The sequence below is a fragment of the Canis lupus genome, chromosome 33 (assembly GCF_011100685.1).
Source record: "Canis lupus familiaris isolate Mischka breed German Shepherd chromosome 33, alternate assembly UU_Cfam_GSD_1.0, whole genome shotgun sequence".
In the NCBI taxonomy this organism is placed as follows: Eukaryota; Metazoa; Chordata; class Mammalia; order Carnivora; family Canidae; genus Canis; species Canis lupus.
This window is the reverse complement of record NC_049254.1, coordinates 16,950,980-16,968,789: the sequence shown is the minus strand read 5'-3', so window position 1 is coordinate 16,968,789 and position 17,810 is coordinate 16,950,980. Positions and strand designations below refer to the sequence as shown.

Here is a 17,810-nt window from a genome sequence, read left to right as displayed (position 1 = left end):
GCCACCCAGGTGCCCCCACATTCTCTTCTTTATATTGTGATCCTTGGGTCTGGTACCATATGGTACCCTTCTCCTCTATTTTCCTCAGTGTATCACCATATAATCACAATCTTACAGAGCCTTTGAGCAAACATGAGGAATCTTAGTGAGCAGACCAGGCAAAGAATGTAACAGAAGTTAGAAGACTAGAGAGATGTGGGTTGGGGAGAAAAATTGTATTCTATTCTGTGGTGTTCTTATTCCTGTGTTAATTTGTTCAGACCCATCACAGAAGCACTGGACAGTGTTTAAGAGTAATTTCAAGTATTCTCTGGCCATGATCTTGCCTAAGGTCATAGTATCCTACTCTCTCTGGTCATGCCTTCCTGGCTGCAGCACCCAGGAAAGAAGCCCCTTTGCAGGAGATGCAAAATAAAATGCCCTGTGCTCACCACTTTCATCTTGTGTTTCTCCTTGGAACATCAATCCATTTCTGCCAGTGAATGTCTTTTTCTCACATGGTGGTAATTTTCACTCACCATTTCACCTATCTCTGCTGGAAATTCGATCTTTGGTTGCTGTTGTCAGAAACTCAGGCTATGTATGTCAGCCCTCAGAGAACAGAATTTCTATATTTCTGCACATTCGATCTTCAAGTTCAAGCTAAAGCCAACCTTTCAGCATGCCAAGAGGCCTGCCTTCAAGAACCTCTTCACTTGCTCAGAGCTTCTGAGGCAATGCTCTTTTCATTATCTCTGGCCTTGGTTAGATTCTCTAAACATCTGATCTTGATTACTCTTTTTTCTTTTCTAGTTTTTTAGTTTTTTTTTTTTTTCACAGTTTCTTGGCTACTCTACCCTGAAGGGTCAATTATTTCTACTTTTCTTTGTTTTCTGTTGACAATTTTGGGCATTAAAAAAAAACCAATGTTTACTTCAAATCACAGAAAATACCTCTTATTTATAATGAAGGAGACACCAAAGCAATTAAATATTATGATATAATGGAGATTGATCACTCTGTGGACTGGAAATCAAAGATTGGATTTCCATCATTTTGGCTCTATCACTTCTAATTATGTGATGTGCAAATCAAATTCAGAGTGTCTTAACTCCTTTTTTGGAATAGGACTTCTAATGCCCATCCTGGCCAAATGTTTTATGATTTAAAGATATATAATGCAAAGTTAATTTGGTCAAGCCAGCCATATGTTCTTCAGTTAAAACTTACGCTGAATCAAAAAAAAAAAAAAAGCTACTATTTTTGATAAAGGCACATTTTCTCTCTCACTCTAGGCACTTGCATATGAGCCAAAATATGCCTACCTCTGGACTTAACTGCATAGGTTAACTATTACTGAACAATGCTGTGTAATGGTTACACAATTTCGGCATACAACAATATTTAATTTATGCACCTTTGAGGTAGGCTGGAGATTGGTTGGTCTAGACTCTGCTTGGTGTGGTTCTGGTCTGCTCTATGGGTCTCATCTTCTTCAAGCTGGCAGGTTAGCCTGAAAGTGTTCTTCTCATGGTAATGGCACAGAACGAGAGTGAGTCCAATCACACGAGCAACTTTCAAGCCTTGGCTTAGTCACACCCATGATATTCCACTTTCTAAAACAAATAACATGGCCAAGCTCAAAGTCAAGGCATGCTTATGGTGAAGGTAGATAAGGAAGAGGATGTTTCTGAACAATAATGTCATCTAACACACTGTGCTTTGAAAATAAGTGATGAAAATTCTTATGCCTGGCTTCTTCTCAGTGAAAATGAAGGTGGTGATGAAGACATCCAGAAACCTTGGGGATTAGGGTCTAATGTTGCTATTTCTTATATGGGACACAACTAAATCCACCTCTGGAGAGAGGAGTTGCTGGGTTGAGACAGATTCTATGGACTTACTTACACACAATTTTCAGGTGCAGGAGAAATGGTCATTTCAGTCAAATGAGAGAGATCAAAATCACAGCACTGCCTGAAAAGCATCTAGAGTCTCTTTATTTTGTAGATTTGTGAAAAATTCCCTCTGAACCACTGCATGAGTATCCCTCCATGGGTAAGCAGCTGCTGCTCACTGTAGTCACATTGGAGATGAATTTGCAAATAAACAGAACTTTTTAATAAGACTAAAGCAGGTCAATTCAAAGAGAAGCTGATATAAAAACACCATGTGACATCTGTCAAAGAATAGACTGAAAAATGATATGGACTTTTGTTATACTGTAGAACTGTCCATCCCAATCTCAACATCCTGCATCTCTGCTACTTTTACCCTAATACCTCTACTTGTATTCATGTCTCCTAATGAAGCAGTGAAATAAAGCCATGAGGACCTGAACACAAGTTACTGGTGATTAAATTGTATTAAATAAAAATAATTACATGCGAAGCAACCAGTATATACTATATATATATATATATATATATATATATAGTATATAGTATACTAGTATAATATAGTTAGTTAGTCAGTCTTATTTACTTCTTTAGAATTAATGAGGAATTGAGGATAATTAAGGCAGGCAAACATTAGTTTATTTTTCCATTCATTGGGCTGTATTAGTTATCTATTATCATGTAACATATTATACCTAAAGACAGTGGTGTTAAATAATAAGTATTTATTATCTCATACAGTGTCTGTGGGTCAAGAATTCAGGAGAGATTAGCTGAGTGGTCTGGCTCTCATGAGGTCCCACTCAAAAGATCAACTGTGTTGCTGTTAACTGTGGACTTAAGTGGGGGCTGGAGGACATGCTTGTAAGATGGCTCATTCATATGGTTGGCTAGTTGATAATTGCTGTTAGCAGGAGGCTTCAGTTCCTTGACAGGTAGACCTCTCAATAGGGCTACTTGCATGTCTTCACATAATGGCAACCAGCTACTTCCAGAGAGAGTGATCAAAGAGAGATCAAGGCAGGAGCTACAATGTGTTTTACGACCTAGTCTTGGAAGTCACTTCTGCATATCTTCTTGGTTATACTGCGCCTGGAACTGGTACTTACTTACAAGATTGTGCAAGTGCATGGCCCTGAATTTGAATATCTCCTTAAATTTTACACCCTAAGGTATCTTGCTTGCCTTACCCTAGTCCTGGTCAGCTATACAAGTCAGTTGCATTCAGTATCAGAGAGGACTATATGAGTAGAAATAATCATAAAGGACACATTGGGGGCTGGTCACCATAAGAAATATGTACTTAACCAAGATTCTGATTAATGAGGAGGGACTTCCACTGATTCAGCAGTTCTCAACTTTGGCTGAACTCTCTAGTCACCTGGAAGTGTTGATGCCTGGGCCTCATTCCACCAGGATTCTGATTTAATTATTCTGGGGTGGGACAGCCATGGTGTTCAGAAAAACTCAAAAACCTCTCCAGGTTATTCTCACATGCAGTCAGGGATAAGTACACTGCAAATGAACTAATTGTTCCTTTTGAGACTAAAGTCTATGTAGCATTTGCCTATCATATCTACAGCAACATATGCTGTATGTATGCCCTTCCTAGGGCAGTGGTGTTTGGGTGGTTTAGAGGGATGAGGAGCATCAGTAATTTATTCACTCAGGAACTCTGGTTGAATACAGAACAGGTCTGGCTAACTAGGTTTCTTCTCCATTTACCTATACATTCTGTTTGAACTATTTTATAAAAGATTGGTAGGAGCAGGATTAATTCATCAATGCTAGTCTGATTTGAGCCTGTACGTATTTCAAGATAGATAAAAACATGAGAGTCCCCGGATAAAAAGAGAGTAATAGGAATTACAAGAGTTGGATTGGGATTAGGGTGCCTGTTTATTCATGTAACAACTTGGTAGTAATTTGATGTACCCATGCATATGCACTCACAAATGCACACACACCCAGAGGTAAAGCTGAGGATAAGACCACTCTTAGCTCATATCATTTTAGAGGCCACTGAAGTGTTACCTATGTCTACTAGGCTACTTGGTTGTTGGCTAGTTTTCCCTTTGATCCATCCTCATCCCATGGGGCAGGATGCTGGGTGGAACACGGTGGGAAAAAAAAGAGGATTGGGATTGGTGTTCCTCTGCAAGGTATTCGTATTCGGTTTTCCCTCCAGCGAAAATTAGCAAAATATTTTCAGTACACAGACTACTTGCACTTATTTGGAACACTTGATAGAGCCTTTACATTTTCTTCTTTTTGTAATTTTCCTAGGGAATGCAACAAACCTCAGAGATGATCATACTTTTGGCAAATAGTTTAGAATGTTGGCAGATGCCCAAATAGAAGAGGATTTGGCTTGGACATATGCTTGAAACCACTGTCGTCACCTCAGTCAGAGAACTAAAATGAAAAACAAAAACACTGCAAGTACTTTTTAATAACAGCAGTCTAATTTGCACTTCTTACATAAGCAAGAAAATTCCTACAGATCGCATTGGGTATGTGCATGACATTGCCTCTCATTCTTGCTCAGTTTCAGGCATGTGCAGATGAAACAAGCTGAGTTGCTGGGAAACAGGTCATTCTCTTCTGACATCCATTGCAGCTGCAGTACAGGCTCGGCTAGAGGGCAATTATATTAACAAAGCACAATATCCACCTTCTCACAGGATTCTAGCAGAGTTCTAGTCAGCAAAGTCTCGAGAGACTAGAGTGTCTCCAACTCATGACAAGGCAAATCACTTCCAATGGACTCTTGAATGCAAGTGTACTTGACGGGAGGTGGGGGTGGCTTGAAAGGCGGGGGTCTTTCCATGCTAGGAACAAAACATCACTCTTTCAATGCTAAGAATGTGAAGCAATGATTCAAGGAAATAGGAAAGTAGGGAACAGAGAAAGAGACATGCCCACCAGTCCCCTCAGAATTTTTCCTTCTGCTCATTAGCCATGTTATGATAATATCATTAATTAATATTTTTATGGTATTTTATAGATTGCAAAGCATTTTTATCATAACATTATTTAATTTGTATCTAGGGATGGGATTCACCATTCTACAGATAATACTGAGGCTCAAGGTCTTCAGCAACTCTGGTCTTTTAACCAGAACCCATACTCTCCATAGCAACTGCCTCCTAATAGAAGTGTTTCTCTTATGTGGGTTAACACACTCCCCCAGAGACAAAATTTTTAAATTCTGGGACTGAAGAGTGAATCTTTTCAAATAATCTCTTTGCCAACCTTACCCCCAGCCTTCACCCACACATTCACTGTATACTGTGAGGATAGGGTTGAGGTGGGAAGAAAAGCTCTTCTGAATCCTTGAATTGGTTGGTACTGGAAGGTTAATGCCGGAATCCCTTACATTTGAATCAGTGAACATTCTTACAGTACTGTTCTATGTTAGCACAACACATCTCTTTGTCTGAAGTGCATCAGATATATACGTAAGTTTGGGATTTAGCTGTACAAATGCTCCAGATCTGTTGATATCAAGCCATGGAAATTCATCTGTGAGCAGATTTCTATCCCTGACTCAAACACCTCTACCCTTTGTTGGTAAATCCATAGCACCTTAATTTCTCCAGAAAGATGGACATGATCAGGGACATGGACATGGACATGGAGAAAGACACACACATACATATACACACACACACACACACACAGAGAGAGAGAGAGAGAGAGAGAGAGAGAGAGAGAGATTCTCATCTCTATATAACACAAACATTTGAATAGAGTGATAAAAAATCAATTCAAAATTTCAGATTTCCATTTTCTCATTTTAATAAAAATATCTAATGCTTATTACCTGTTTTTCTGATGCTTTGATGCCAACAATATATTTCAAAAGTTAGATAGAATTCTGAGAAATTTGTACTTCTGTATTTTCAGGGAAATTATGAAGTCCTCAAGGTCATATGGTAGCCAAAGTATAGTCCTTGGACAAGAGCCCAGGATTTCTGACTACTGCTTTAGTGTTTTTTTTTTTTTTTTTCACCATGAAATACTCCCTTCACATGGTTATAGAGTCTTTGAGGTTACTTTTAGTAGAAGGTACTGTACAGTGGTCACTGGCATCTTAGATGGTAGCAGTAAGAGAAGTGGAAGAGGAATCTGTGTGTTGTAGGGATCTCCTCTGATCATGGTCTAATCTGGATCCAAAATAGCCAAGTCAGAAAAATGAAGCTTAATCTTACATGCCATTTCAGATTGTGGAGTGGAGGGAAAAGATTTTTGGAAAATATTTTAATAAGACAAAAGAGGGGTAACCCACAGTTTATTTTCTTCTGTCCTTAGGGAAAAAGGAAAAGGATGGTAAAAGCCCATTCTGCTGAAAAGCAGCTGGAGTTTCTTAAAATTACCTTTCTCACTCAATTTCACACTTGAGCATCTGAGCCCAGCTGGGCCCAGGCAGTTCAGAGATGCATGAAAATGAAAAAATAATGAAGATTAAAAGAAAAATCAGTTTTAGTGTTTGAGGTGAGGCAAGGCTCAGTTCTCATTTCATGCCCACTGACTTCTTCCAGACTGTCACAGACTGAATAGATCGAGGGGGACACTGAGTCAGTTGTGCAACTCATCCCAGCTGGATGATCCTGGGCAAGCTGGGGAGTTTCTCTGAGCTTCTCTGGGCCTCATTTCCACAGTTCTGTGTGAGAGGAACTTCATATAGGAGTGATATTTAAAGTGCTGAGTGCATATTTTGTACTGAAAAAGTATCCCTGTTCCTGCAGATTCAGTATACTCACATTTCCTTCTGATATTGACACCATTTTCTCACTCCAAGACCAAACAATGCTACGCAGAAAGAGAGTAGAGCTGCTACGATCACCGGCCAGGACATTCCATCTTTAGGTCTATTAACCGAAATACCTGCAAAGGGCATAAAGAGAGACAAACATTAATGCCAAACTTTGGCAATTAGAAAGCAGGATGAATTGAACTGTCTCTTCTACCTGTTTTCTCCAACAGCCATCACTGACCACAATCATGCTCTGCGATCATATCTATGCCTTGTTCTTACTTCTGTTTTTGTGTGTCTGCAGTTAACTTTTTTGGTGAATGTCTTCCTTCTTAGAATTTTCCAGAACTAATCCTTTTTTTTTTCTTTTCTTTTTCCCAAGGCCCTGGATAATTTCTGTCACATAATGGCCAATGAAATGTCATTTGTAAGAATGAATAAATAAAAGGGATAAGCTTAAATCTGTATAACAAATTTACTCCAGTAAAGGAAACTTTATATGTGAAATAATGGCCTAGCTTTGTCTTCTCTTATTCTTTAAGGAATCATCAAATGCTTTATGGGATATTAGTGTATTAGGAAGAGGAAGAAAGAGTAAAAAGCATTTTAACATTTTAATGTTCCGATGCCCTAAAAATCCAAAACTGAGAAGGCTTGGCTATTATCTATAGATTTGTAGTGCTCAAAACACCATCATCCAAGACTTTTAATTTAGATGTCACTCAAGGAATGATATCCAAAATAGAGATTTTTTTAAAGATTTTATTTATTTATTCATGAGACACACACAGAGTCAGAGACACAGGCAGAGAGAGAAGCAGGCTCCATGCAGGGACCGACGTGGGACTCGACCCCAGGTCTCCAGGATCAGGCCCTGGGCTGAAGGCAGCGCTAAACTGGAACCACCTTGGCTGCCCAAAAAAATAGGGATTTTTTAAATCCTTTCTACCACCTTCCTTCTTTTTTCTTTCTTTCTCCTATATGTATCCACAATAGAAAGAGAAGTAACAAAAGGGATAAAAGTGAAACCAGTTAGTTTTGCTCTTTCTATGGTCTGCAAAGGGAGGGAGTCAAAAGTAGAGGGCTGGCAGAAATTACATTGGTGGTTGATACATGCACTGATTTTTCTTAGCCTTTCTGATTATATCCACACTCAATTCATTACATTTTTAGCATTTGTACACCGAGTCAAATTGTGTGAATCAAAGACTTACAGATATTGTTGATTTTAGACCGAAGGCAATGTAAATATCATATTCTGGACTGTTTTACTTCTAATATGAAGGAAGAATGAAGAAAATAGACTCTCTTAAGAAATAAGGTTGTCTGATTCTACTGTATAGAATAAAAGGAAATGTTTATAAGTCCATAGTTACTTAATATTTTCATTTTTAAAAAGCATTTTACAACCATGTTCAAACAGCACAGAAATATAAAACTGTAATGAAAAAGGAAGTGTCCTTATGATTTTGGATGCCAGTTATGCATATTAGAGGCAATAAATTTTGATAATTATGTATCACACTGAAAATTTTATATGCATATATAAACATACTTATGTATCATGAATATATGTCTCTCTTCTTAGAAATGAGGGCATACTATACATACTGTTCTGTCCCTGCCTTCTTTCTTCTTAAAAAAAAAAGTGCTCTTGGAATACTTCCACAGGCAGTGCATAGAGATTTACCTTATTTGATTAAAAGAGTGGATAGCTCCCAAATGTATAGATGTATCATGGCTTATTTAATTGGTTTCTTAATGTTTGAGGGTTAAATTGTTTCTAGGCTATTGTTATTTCTAACAACACCCCAGTGAAATTCCATACATTATGGATAGATCTTTTTTTTTCTTAAAGATTTTATCTATCTATCTATCTATCTATCTATCTATCTATCTATCATCTATCTATCTACTTATTTACTTATTTATTTGACAGAAAACCAAAAGAGAGGACACAAGCACGCAAAGCAGCAGGCAGAGGGAGAAGGAGAAGCAGGCTCCCCACTGAGCAGATAGCCTGACAAGGGGCTCGATCCCAGGACCATGGCCTGAGTCAAAGGCAGACACTTAACTAAGCCACCCAGGCTTAGTGGATGGATCCACCCAGGCGCCCCATGGATAGCTCTTGAGATTATGTAGACCATTTTGACAAAAAGTCCATTTTGTATCAGAATTACCCGGATTGATTTTCTTTCATTGTTTCAACTAGATTGTCAACTGATTGTAGGTGGAGATTAGGTTTTTAATTTCTTTCATTGCCTCATATTTATTATAGTGCTTTTTATGAAGCTAAGCCTCAAAATATATAGGCAAAGAAACCTTAGATTCAAAATATTAGTTACCAAATCTTTTCTATGTTTTACCTAGTTTGGACTGTGGCAATATGATGTTGTCATGTTTACAACACACATCTAGAGAGTTGGAGTCTTCCTGATGCTCACCCAACCTCAGCCCAGCATATGCTGAGGGTACTCTGGAAGCCCATGTACTCCTATAAGACCTACCCATACGCTATGTTGTATGTGCAGTTAACTAGTTCACACTAGTTTATTGTAGTAGTGGAACTGTTAAAGACTAGAGTATTATGATCATAAAAGAAACAATCTTAGAAATAGTCAACCCAAGACTATACAAGGTTCTGTTTTAGTCAAGTCAAAATTTACTAGGCTCGGGATCCCTGGGTGGCGCAGCGGTTTGGCGCCTGCCTTTGGCCCAGGGCGCGATCCTGGAGACCCGGGATCGATTCCCACGTCAGGCTCCCGGTGCATGGAGCCTGCTTCTCCCTCTGCCTGTGTCTCTGCCTCTCTCTCTCTCTCTCTGTGACTATCATAAATAAATAAAAATTAAAAAAAAAAAATTTACTAGGCTCTACACTGGTAACATGGAGGGATATAACATTTTACTCCTACAGTTTCAGAGAAATAAAAGAACAAAAGATTTTAAATAGGTCTTAAACCAATGCTTAAATATTTTCTCCCAACCAAATACAGAAAACGAGACCATTGACTTTAGAAATGTCTCAGTGGAGAAGCAAAGCTTCAATCTTGCTCCATGTTTGAATTTGAACTAGGCAGTTTTTTAAAGCATCAAAATCTGAAAGACATTGGTAGGACTTCAGTTTGCAGTTCTATTGCCACATTGTATGCAGGATAATGCTCCAGTGATCTGAGGACTGGATGACTTTCTTTACAGAATAAGGTAAATACTCAAGTGGAGTGTTCACCAGTCAAGTGAACACCTCTTGAAGTGAAAGAGTTGATTATGCCTCTGAACTTACAATCAAGACCTGGGCTGGGAGGGTCTTGACCTCTTATGATATAAAACAAGAAACTATATTCAGTAGTGACAAAATTTTATTAATTATAGAAATACTCTTTGTTCTAACAATCTTTCTTGTCTCAAGATATATTTTCATAGGATAAAATGTTTCTCACTACTTTTCACCTGGCTAATCTTTATTCATTTTTCAGATTTTCATTTAAATATATCTTCAGAGGTTCCTTTCCTTAATATCAGATCCTTTGTTACACTCTGACAAACCTTATACTATATCACAGTATCTGTCACAAATAAATTTAATTATATGACTATTTACTTAATATTTATCATCTTCAATAGAGTATAATATTCAGAAGGCCAGTGTTTTCAAGGTCTCTCCTGTATATAAGACAAGAAAGATCTACTTCTTTCACAGTGTATACCCAACAACTGGTACAGTGTTTGGCAAATGGTAGGTACTCAACAAATATTCATTGAGTGAGAAAACACAGTATTTAGAAAAAAGTAAATGACTCACCAGTAATATGGATGTGAATATTTTTTGTAGATCCATTGGCAGTTGTGGGAACTTCTGAAAATGTTCTGGCTGTGCTGGTGAAGACATCACCTAGGAATGCACAGGGGATATTTGAACTAATCCTAATAGCCATCTCAACCCAATTGAGGGGTGTAAAATATTATTGTATTTCACTTGCCATTAGGAAGAGCTCATTTTTAATGGCCTAAATGCTCCTACAGTACTATGTATAAGGTTTAGTAAGAACCAATCTACAGCTAGGCTAGGACCTTAGAACCTAACAACCGCCAAAAGAGTGAAACTCTCTATTGGTTTAAAGAAGAAAAAAGAAGCTGTATAGCACACAGAACAAAATAATATCTGCTAAAGAATCTCCATGAGAAATTTAAGTAGTTATAGGAAAATGTCTTATGTTGGAACCATAGAAAAATGGAACCTATCTCTATTCTCCCAGGGTACCAGAGATCCAGTCAATCAAAATACCGATTCTCCTACTGTGATGTATTGGATAAGGTCAATAAAACTTCCATCTTAGCAGACAAATCCGTGTTGACAAATCATCTCATTTTATAACAGAAAACTGAAATTTTAAATGCATTGTAATGTATTTAATTATCCAAGATATGCTATTTTATAGATTTCATTTTGAAATAAAATAGAGAAAAAAAATCTAAGACTTGGTCTCTGACTATCTTCTTTGAAGACCATGGCTGGGAAAAATTTTGGTTCTATTCATTGTCATTTTCATCATCAAGGTACACTTTTCAATATCTATCTGAGTTTCGAACCAGTTCTTGTTTTTCCACCTCTGCCCAAATAAAGCAGACTACTATCTTTCTTTTCTGTATTTCCCAAGTACTCACCATGAATTGTTGAGCTTGCCCCTGAGGAGGATGAACTATATGTTTCGTTGGGCATCCATGAAGCTGCTAAAGGAAGAAGATATTGGAAGAGTCAACCTGTATAAGAATAGTTATGTTATTTTATTTATTTTTAAATATTTCATTTATTTATTTGAGAGAAAGGGAGAGAGAGAGAGCAAGCTCAGGGAGAAGCAGACTCCTGGTAGAAGGGAGAGGGAAAAGCAGACTCCTGCTTGAGCAGGGAGCCTGATGTGGGGCTTGATCTCAGGACCCCAGGATCATGGCCTGAGCCAAAGGCAGATGCTTAACCAACTGGGCCACCCAGGGACCCAAGACTAGTTATTTTATTATCTCTTCTTGACCTAATAATTTACAGTAAAATAATAAAATTAAAAAAAAGATTATTAATGAATATGTAAAGTGAAATTACTTAACTATTCTGCAGCACACATTAGAATGTCCCAAAATAAAGTGGGAATTGAGTGAAAACTTGTGATCCTGATGTCTCCAATAGGGAAGGTTTTGATTATGGCCACTTAGAAGCAGGAGGAAGGAATGGATGCACAACATTAGGAGAGGTTTCTCCAGTCACAGAGAGTGTGTTGTAACTGTTCTGGTGTCCACCCAATACATAGGAGACATAACCAGGTGTGTTATGGTGGCCTTTAATCAAGCAAAGGTGCCAACAGGACTTTGAAGACCTTGGTAGAACATGTACGAAGGAACAAAATAGTTTGTACATGTGGATAGGCCGATATTCTTGTTTGGCTATGAAAACTGAATGATGTCAACAGTGAATTATCAGGCCTCTTGGGTCATAGGCCTTGCTAGCTTCTGTGTTGAGTCATCTTGATGGATTCAGAAGCAAACATTCCCTTTGAGTGGGACAGTACCTATGTTTTTTGAAGTAGATCTATCAACTCATTTTGTTTAGTTCCCCATCTCTGGCAAGAAAGGTCTACTTCTTGGCAGGCTCTGCATTTCTGTATGTGATAACAGGCCTATAACGCAGTATAAAGTAAAATAGCTATAGTTACAAGGAGTTGCAATCAGTAGAAAAACATTATGCTCATTTATTTAAAACATTAGCATGTAGGGATCTCTGAGTGGCTCAGCGGGTTTGGCACCTGCTTTCGGCCCAGGGCATGATCCTGGAGTCCTGGGATCGAGTCCCACATCGGGCTCCCTGCATGGAGCCTGCTTCTGTCTCTGCCTCTCTTGCTCTCTGTGTCTCTCGTAAATAAGTAAATAAAATCTTTAAAAAAAAAAAAATTAGCATGTATGCTTTTCTATGTTAAGTGCTTTCCTGTGTGTCAAGACCAAAACAAAAAAAGCAAAGCAAACCAAAACAAACATTAAGAAAAAACCAACAACCCTTAGTCCTCCTCTTTCTTGGTTTCCACTAGATGACAATGGAAGTTGCAGCTGCAGACAAAGGTATGTGATCAGGCCCTTCAGGAGAGGTGCAACTCAGTGCTTTCCGGGATTGCTCACAATACAGTCTGTCATAGCTAGTTGACTTGAGGTCACCGCAGAGGTAAGGGGGGTTTTGTACACAGCTATTTTGGGTCTGACTAGGTCAGGGAGATGTTCTTATCTTCAGTATAGTTATCTGACCCTGCACGTGTGATCCTGACTTTTTGTTGTTGTTGCTGTTCTAGAATAGAATACCAAGGTCAGAGACACTTGGGTGGCTCAGTGGTTGAGCATCTGCCTTCAGCTCAGGGTGTGATCCCGGGATCTGGAATCGAGTCCCAAATCAGGCTCCCTGTGAGAAGCCTGCTTCTCCCTCTATGTCTCTGCCTCTCTCTCTCTCTCTCTGTCTCTCATGAATAAATAAATAAATCTTTTTTTTTTTTTTGAAGAATACTAAGGTCAATAGATGATCATGGACTGAGCCTTTTTCAAAAGACCATTTTGAAAGGCTAAGCCATTTAAGGTAGGGATTTGAGTAACAAAGAACAATAACTAATTAAAAAGAAATTAGAACTAGGCCTGGATTTAAGTAAAATTATGATGAAGGCAATTTGTTTTGGATAAGCTTACAAGATTTTTTGCCCAATATGGTGCCTCTTTTACTTCTTTTTAGGGATTGATGCCTTTTTTTTTTTTTAATCTTTTCAAAGTCTGTTTGCAAGAAAGGATGTGATTAATTTATGCTAAGATATAAATACTTGAACAAGTGCTAACCCTTTGAGGGAAGTGAGTATTAGATTTTTTTCCATTTCATGTTTATCAATAGCAAGTAAATACAGAACATTTTTAAAAGGTTTTATTTTTAAATAGTCTCTACACCCAATGTAGGGCAAGATCAAGCGTTGCATCTTGTACTGACTGAGCCCGCTAGACACCCCAACATAGAACATTTTGTAATGGTCAGTTACATATGGGTACCAACAGTTTTTTCACCAAATGAGGAATGCCAACTTTTTCTGGTCAATATTAATTTTCCCCAGGCAGAATAACCAAGCACAGCACAATTTCAAGAGTTGGTGATGCCATTAGCAGCACGATCCATCCAAATTACAAAAATGGTGGTATTTAAAATTACTTGACCAGTTTTTAAATCTTCCCTTTTAGACTTCTAGGAATTCTCCAAGTGTAGAAAGACTCCTCAAAAAACGTGTGACAAAATTAAACTACAGAACCCACTGTGGAAAAGCAGAGTTATTTTTCTAATTTTGGCTTTAAGATTTGTTTTTAATCTGTTAAAAAATATGGTGGGGAGTGTGTTGAGAGAGGTGAAGAAAAAGGAGACTCCAGTTGATGAGTTCAATATGTCTGAAAATACTTAGGTAATGTAAAGAAAAAAACTTCAAGAGAAAGAATGTATTTTACATAAGATTCTTTCAGCAAGATGAAGAGATGAACAATTCTTGTATCAATTACTCCCATAGGAAAGAGGTCTTCCTGAAGAATACTTATTTATAGAACCCTAAGTAAGATAGAGTTGGCTACTTCTGAAGATTCATATTTCACTAACATAATATATTTTTTAAAGCTCATCCTGTTTTATCATTTAGATATCCAATATTTGGGATGTGCTCCACATTGGTCACTCCATCTGCCAATCTTAAGTCTCCTTGAGAGTCTCTCAGCAGAATTATGTTTCTATGTCTTTTAATTAATTTAAATATTCTGTGTTCTTCAAACCACCATTATGTTTGCTAAATACATGAGTTAACTCTCCTTTAAGTCTTTTGAGACTCCATCTTCATCAAAATCCATGAATAAACATACTTTGACATTTGGCTGATAAACCCCAGCTTGATGGATAACCTTGAATACATCACCATTATCAGCCGAAAATATGAACCCAAATAGGTGCTTTAGCATGCCTTTCTACCACAAAGGGATACTTTCATTTTATGGTTAAAAACAATCAATTTTGACAACATAGTATTTTTCCTTAGTTGCAAAAACTATCTTGTCATTCATTTGTAACCAGTTTACAGTGATCAATAATATTATAACATGTTGGGCATCTTTCTCCTTTGTGGGAAAATCTATTTAGTGTCATAGCAAAGTCCATGGTTATCTGCAGTTTGATAGCTCCTTTTTTGATAAAGCTACAGATAATTTCTGTTATTCTTACAGGGTATTGGTGCAAGGTGAACTTCTCTGGAATTTGGGCATCATTTCTACATGTACATTTACCAAGACGTATCTCAGTTATCCAATTTTCCTTAAGACATTTTGAGTTCTTCTGTCCTTGATTCTATCCTGGAACAATGGCATGGGTGGCAAGCAATATCCAGAAATGTAGGACTTGGATACTGGAAATCTCAGTGATCTTGATTTTCTACCCCATCCTCCACTTCAGGGTGAAAATGTACTGGGCCAGCACCACTCCCTACACTCTCTACACCAGGATGCACAGGCTGGCACCAGCCTCTCTGTTTGTTCTTGCCAGACAACCTCATCCACAGATGGGACCCTCATGCTCTTCCTGACCATGAAAAAAGATGACACTCATGATCTTTGGAAATGTAGTGCTTTTGTGATAGCTGTGGAGAGACCCATGAAGCCCACAGAATTTGGTATTTTAACAGAAGATAGAACTTACAATCAGAAACAAATCTTTAATATGTGGTTGATATAATCAGGAACTAGGTATCAGGACTGGAGAACAGTGTTTTAGAGAAGAGGAAAATAGAATGAGAAGTGACCTAAGACATATAAGATTTTGGAATTTGAGAGCAAGAGTGGTGAGTGTAGAGAATCAGCATTGCAGCCAACAGGGAGCAGCATAGCCTGAAAGAGGGGCAGGGCCCAACATTGCTGTAGGCTCTTGCATTGCTATGTCCCTGTAATTGACTCTCAACCCCTCAACTCCAGCCTCTCCATCCGCCCTGCCTATGCAAAGTAGAAGAGGTTGCTATGAAACTATTAGGCACAGTTACCAAGAGCCTTCGATGAACCAACCAGGACCAGGAACAGGGTACAATGCAATTGCAAGATTTACAAAGAAGAGTACATAAATTTTGAAGAATAAGAAATGTATGGTCAAAGAACAAAGTAAAGACCCATGTGCTGTCTTTAAGAGGTATTCTGAGGCCCAGGGGTGTATGTGTGTGTGTGTGTGTGCACCCATGTGTGCACACATGCATGGGCACATGTATGTGAGGTAATGATAAGCTTGTTGATTTTGGTAATGAGGTAAATTGGAGGCATAGGGGCCTAGGGAGACTCCTATCATTTTTCTGCTTGTCTAACTTAGAAAGACTGACTGATTTCAATGTGGCTTTAGACTCCACTGGACCAGATGGAAGGCAGGGAAAATCAGAAAGAAAAAAGTAATTAAGCTTCACTTTTCTGCTCCAGGGCCTGATCATCTCCATGGCCTGATCATGTGAAAATATCCCAGGATGTTATTAACCTTATACACTTGGAGTATTTAGATGGTCAGATTTGGTATCCCCATTTCACAGGTGGTTAAAATAGGCATTTCTGTTCCAGGCTGTTGGAAACTTGCAAATGTAACTAGGATTAGATACTAATATTCTAAAGTTGATAAAATGACAACAAAATGTATTAAAACATATACTTATAAATTTAGTGTAAGTGCAATGCACCCAGAATCTTCTTGTGACATCCAAATATATATATAAGCTATGCAAAATGCATGTATAAGCAAATATCACATTAGAATGTGTTCACAAATAGCAAGAGCCATAGAAACACTGCTTGTGGGTTTATTTCACCAGATATCCATCCATTATCATTCTTTTACTGCCTGTGAACATTTCATAAATCTATTGAAATAAACATACTGGAAGGGAAAAAAATCCCATTACCAATGCCTGTCACGAATCTTGCCAAATGCATCATCTAATATTGGATGTCACATTACAGTCCAATCCAACGAGTAGAAACATGTTTCAAAAATTGTTTGGGAGTGAGCAATCAATATTAACTTGTTGGATCCTAATGTGTTTTTGTGAATGATTATAAATAGAGCAACTCACTGCAGGGATTTTTTTTCTCTAAGCTTATGGATTAAAAATGGCAACTAGTAAACAAGATATCCTTATTTGCATAAGTAAGAATGTGAGTTTTCACTGCCAGGAAAATTTTGTTTGTTGGATTTTGGAGTGCCTTCCTAGATTTCACAATTTCTAAGGCTATTTCATGGTAAGAATGGTAAAGAGATATCTGAGGATAAATGAAGTTTTCAAGTGGGGAAGGAGGGAAGATACAAAGAATTGCAATAGTTCATTTCATTATGAAATCTACTAATAGTTCATTTCATTATGAAATCTACTAAAAAGACCAAGAATATACTTGTGTAAATTATAAAGTAGTTTCATGCAAGACCTTTCAGTTTTCTAGTTTCCGGGGCAGAAAATACTTTGGGTTGCCTTTACATTACCATAAAGATATGATGCATGGAATGAACAGGATTTCTTTTTTATTCTGGGCACACGTAATATTGGAGTAACAATTTAAGTAAAGCAAACAAAAAGCTCAAAAATTCCGATTAAGTAGATAATTTCTTTTCACTGTGTGCGTTTGGGTGTATTTTCTTCTTTGTCTTTGCCCCATATGTACACATACTCTTTCAATTATTCAAGAAATATTTGCTGAGCACCTACTGTATGCCTGCCACTGCTACAGACATTATGATACTACAGTTGACAAGACAGGAAAAGGTTTAGGTCCCTGTTCTTGTGTATCTTACATTTCAGTATAATTTCAGCAAAAAATCAAATCAATAAAATAAAGGAAATCATCAGACACCAAGTAGTTTGCTGAGAATGAAAATATAGGTTAATTTATAAAAACCATAGCATAAATTTAAGTTGGAGTTCAGATTTGTCCTATAATATTGTCCAGTAATCTTTTACTTTTTAAAGATTTTATTTATGTATTTATGTATTTATTTATTTATTTAAGAGAGAGAGAGAGAGAGGAGGAGGAGCAGAGGGAGAGTGACAAGCAGACGCCACACTGATTATGGAGCCCAACACAGGATGGAATCTCACAACCCTGAGATCACAACCTGAGCCAAA

The 17,810-nt window shown here is 37.7% G+C and overlaps 1 protein-coding gene and 1 pseudogene across 7 annotated transcripts in view; both read right to left on the bottom strand.

Annotated features, from left to right (window-relative positions):
• Window positions 1-4,309: 4,309 nt before the first annotated feature.
• CD96 (CD96 molecule) overlaps window positions 4,310-17,810 on the bottom strand; it is a 94,266-nt gene continuing 80,765 nt past the window's right edge. For 5 of the 7 annotated variants that reach the window (XM_038582759.1, XM_038582762.1, XM_038582763.1 and 2 more), the window contains 4 exons: window positions 11,299-11,364; window positions 10,436-10,525; window positions 6,644-6,767; window positions 4,310-4,708 (listed from right to left, as the gene is read on the bottom strand). In XM_038582759.1, coding sequence (XP_038438687.1) covers window positions 4,600-4,708; window positions 6,644-6,767; window positions 10,436-10,525; window positions 11,299-11,364 — 389 coding nt within the window. In that variant the 3' untranslated portion in view covers window positions 4,310-4,599. The remainder of the gene's footprint in view (window positions 4,709-6,643; window positions 6,768-10,435; window positions 10,526-11,298; window positions 11,365-17,810) is intronic. The other 2 variants (XM_038582761.1, XM_038582764.1) reach the window with 1 other exon arrangement.
• On the bottom strand, window positions 14,224-14,943 carry LOC111093757 (annotated as a pseudogene).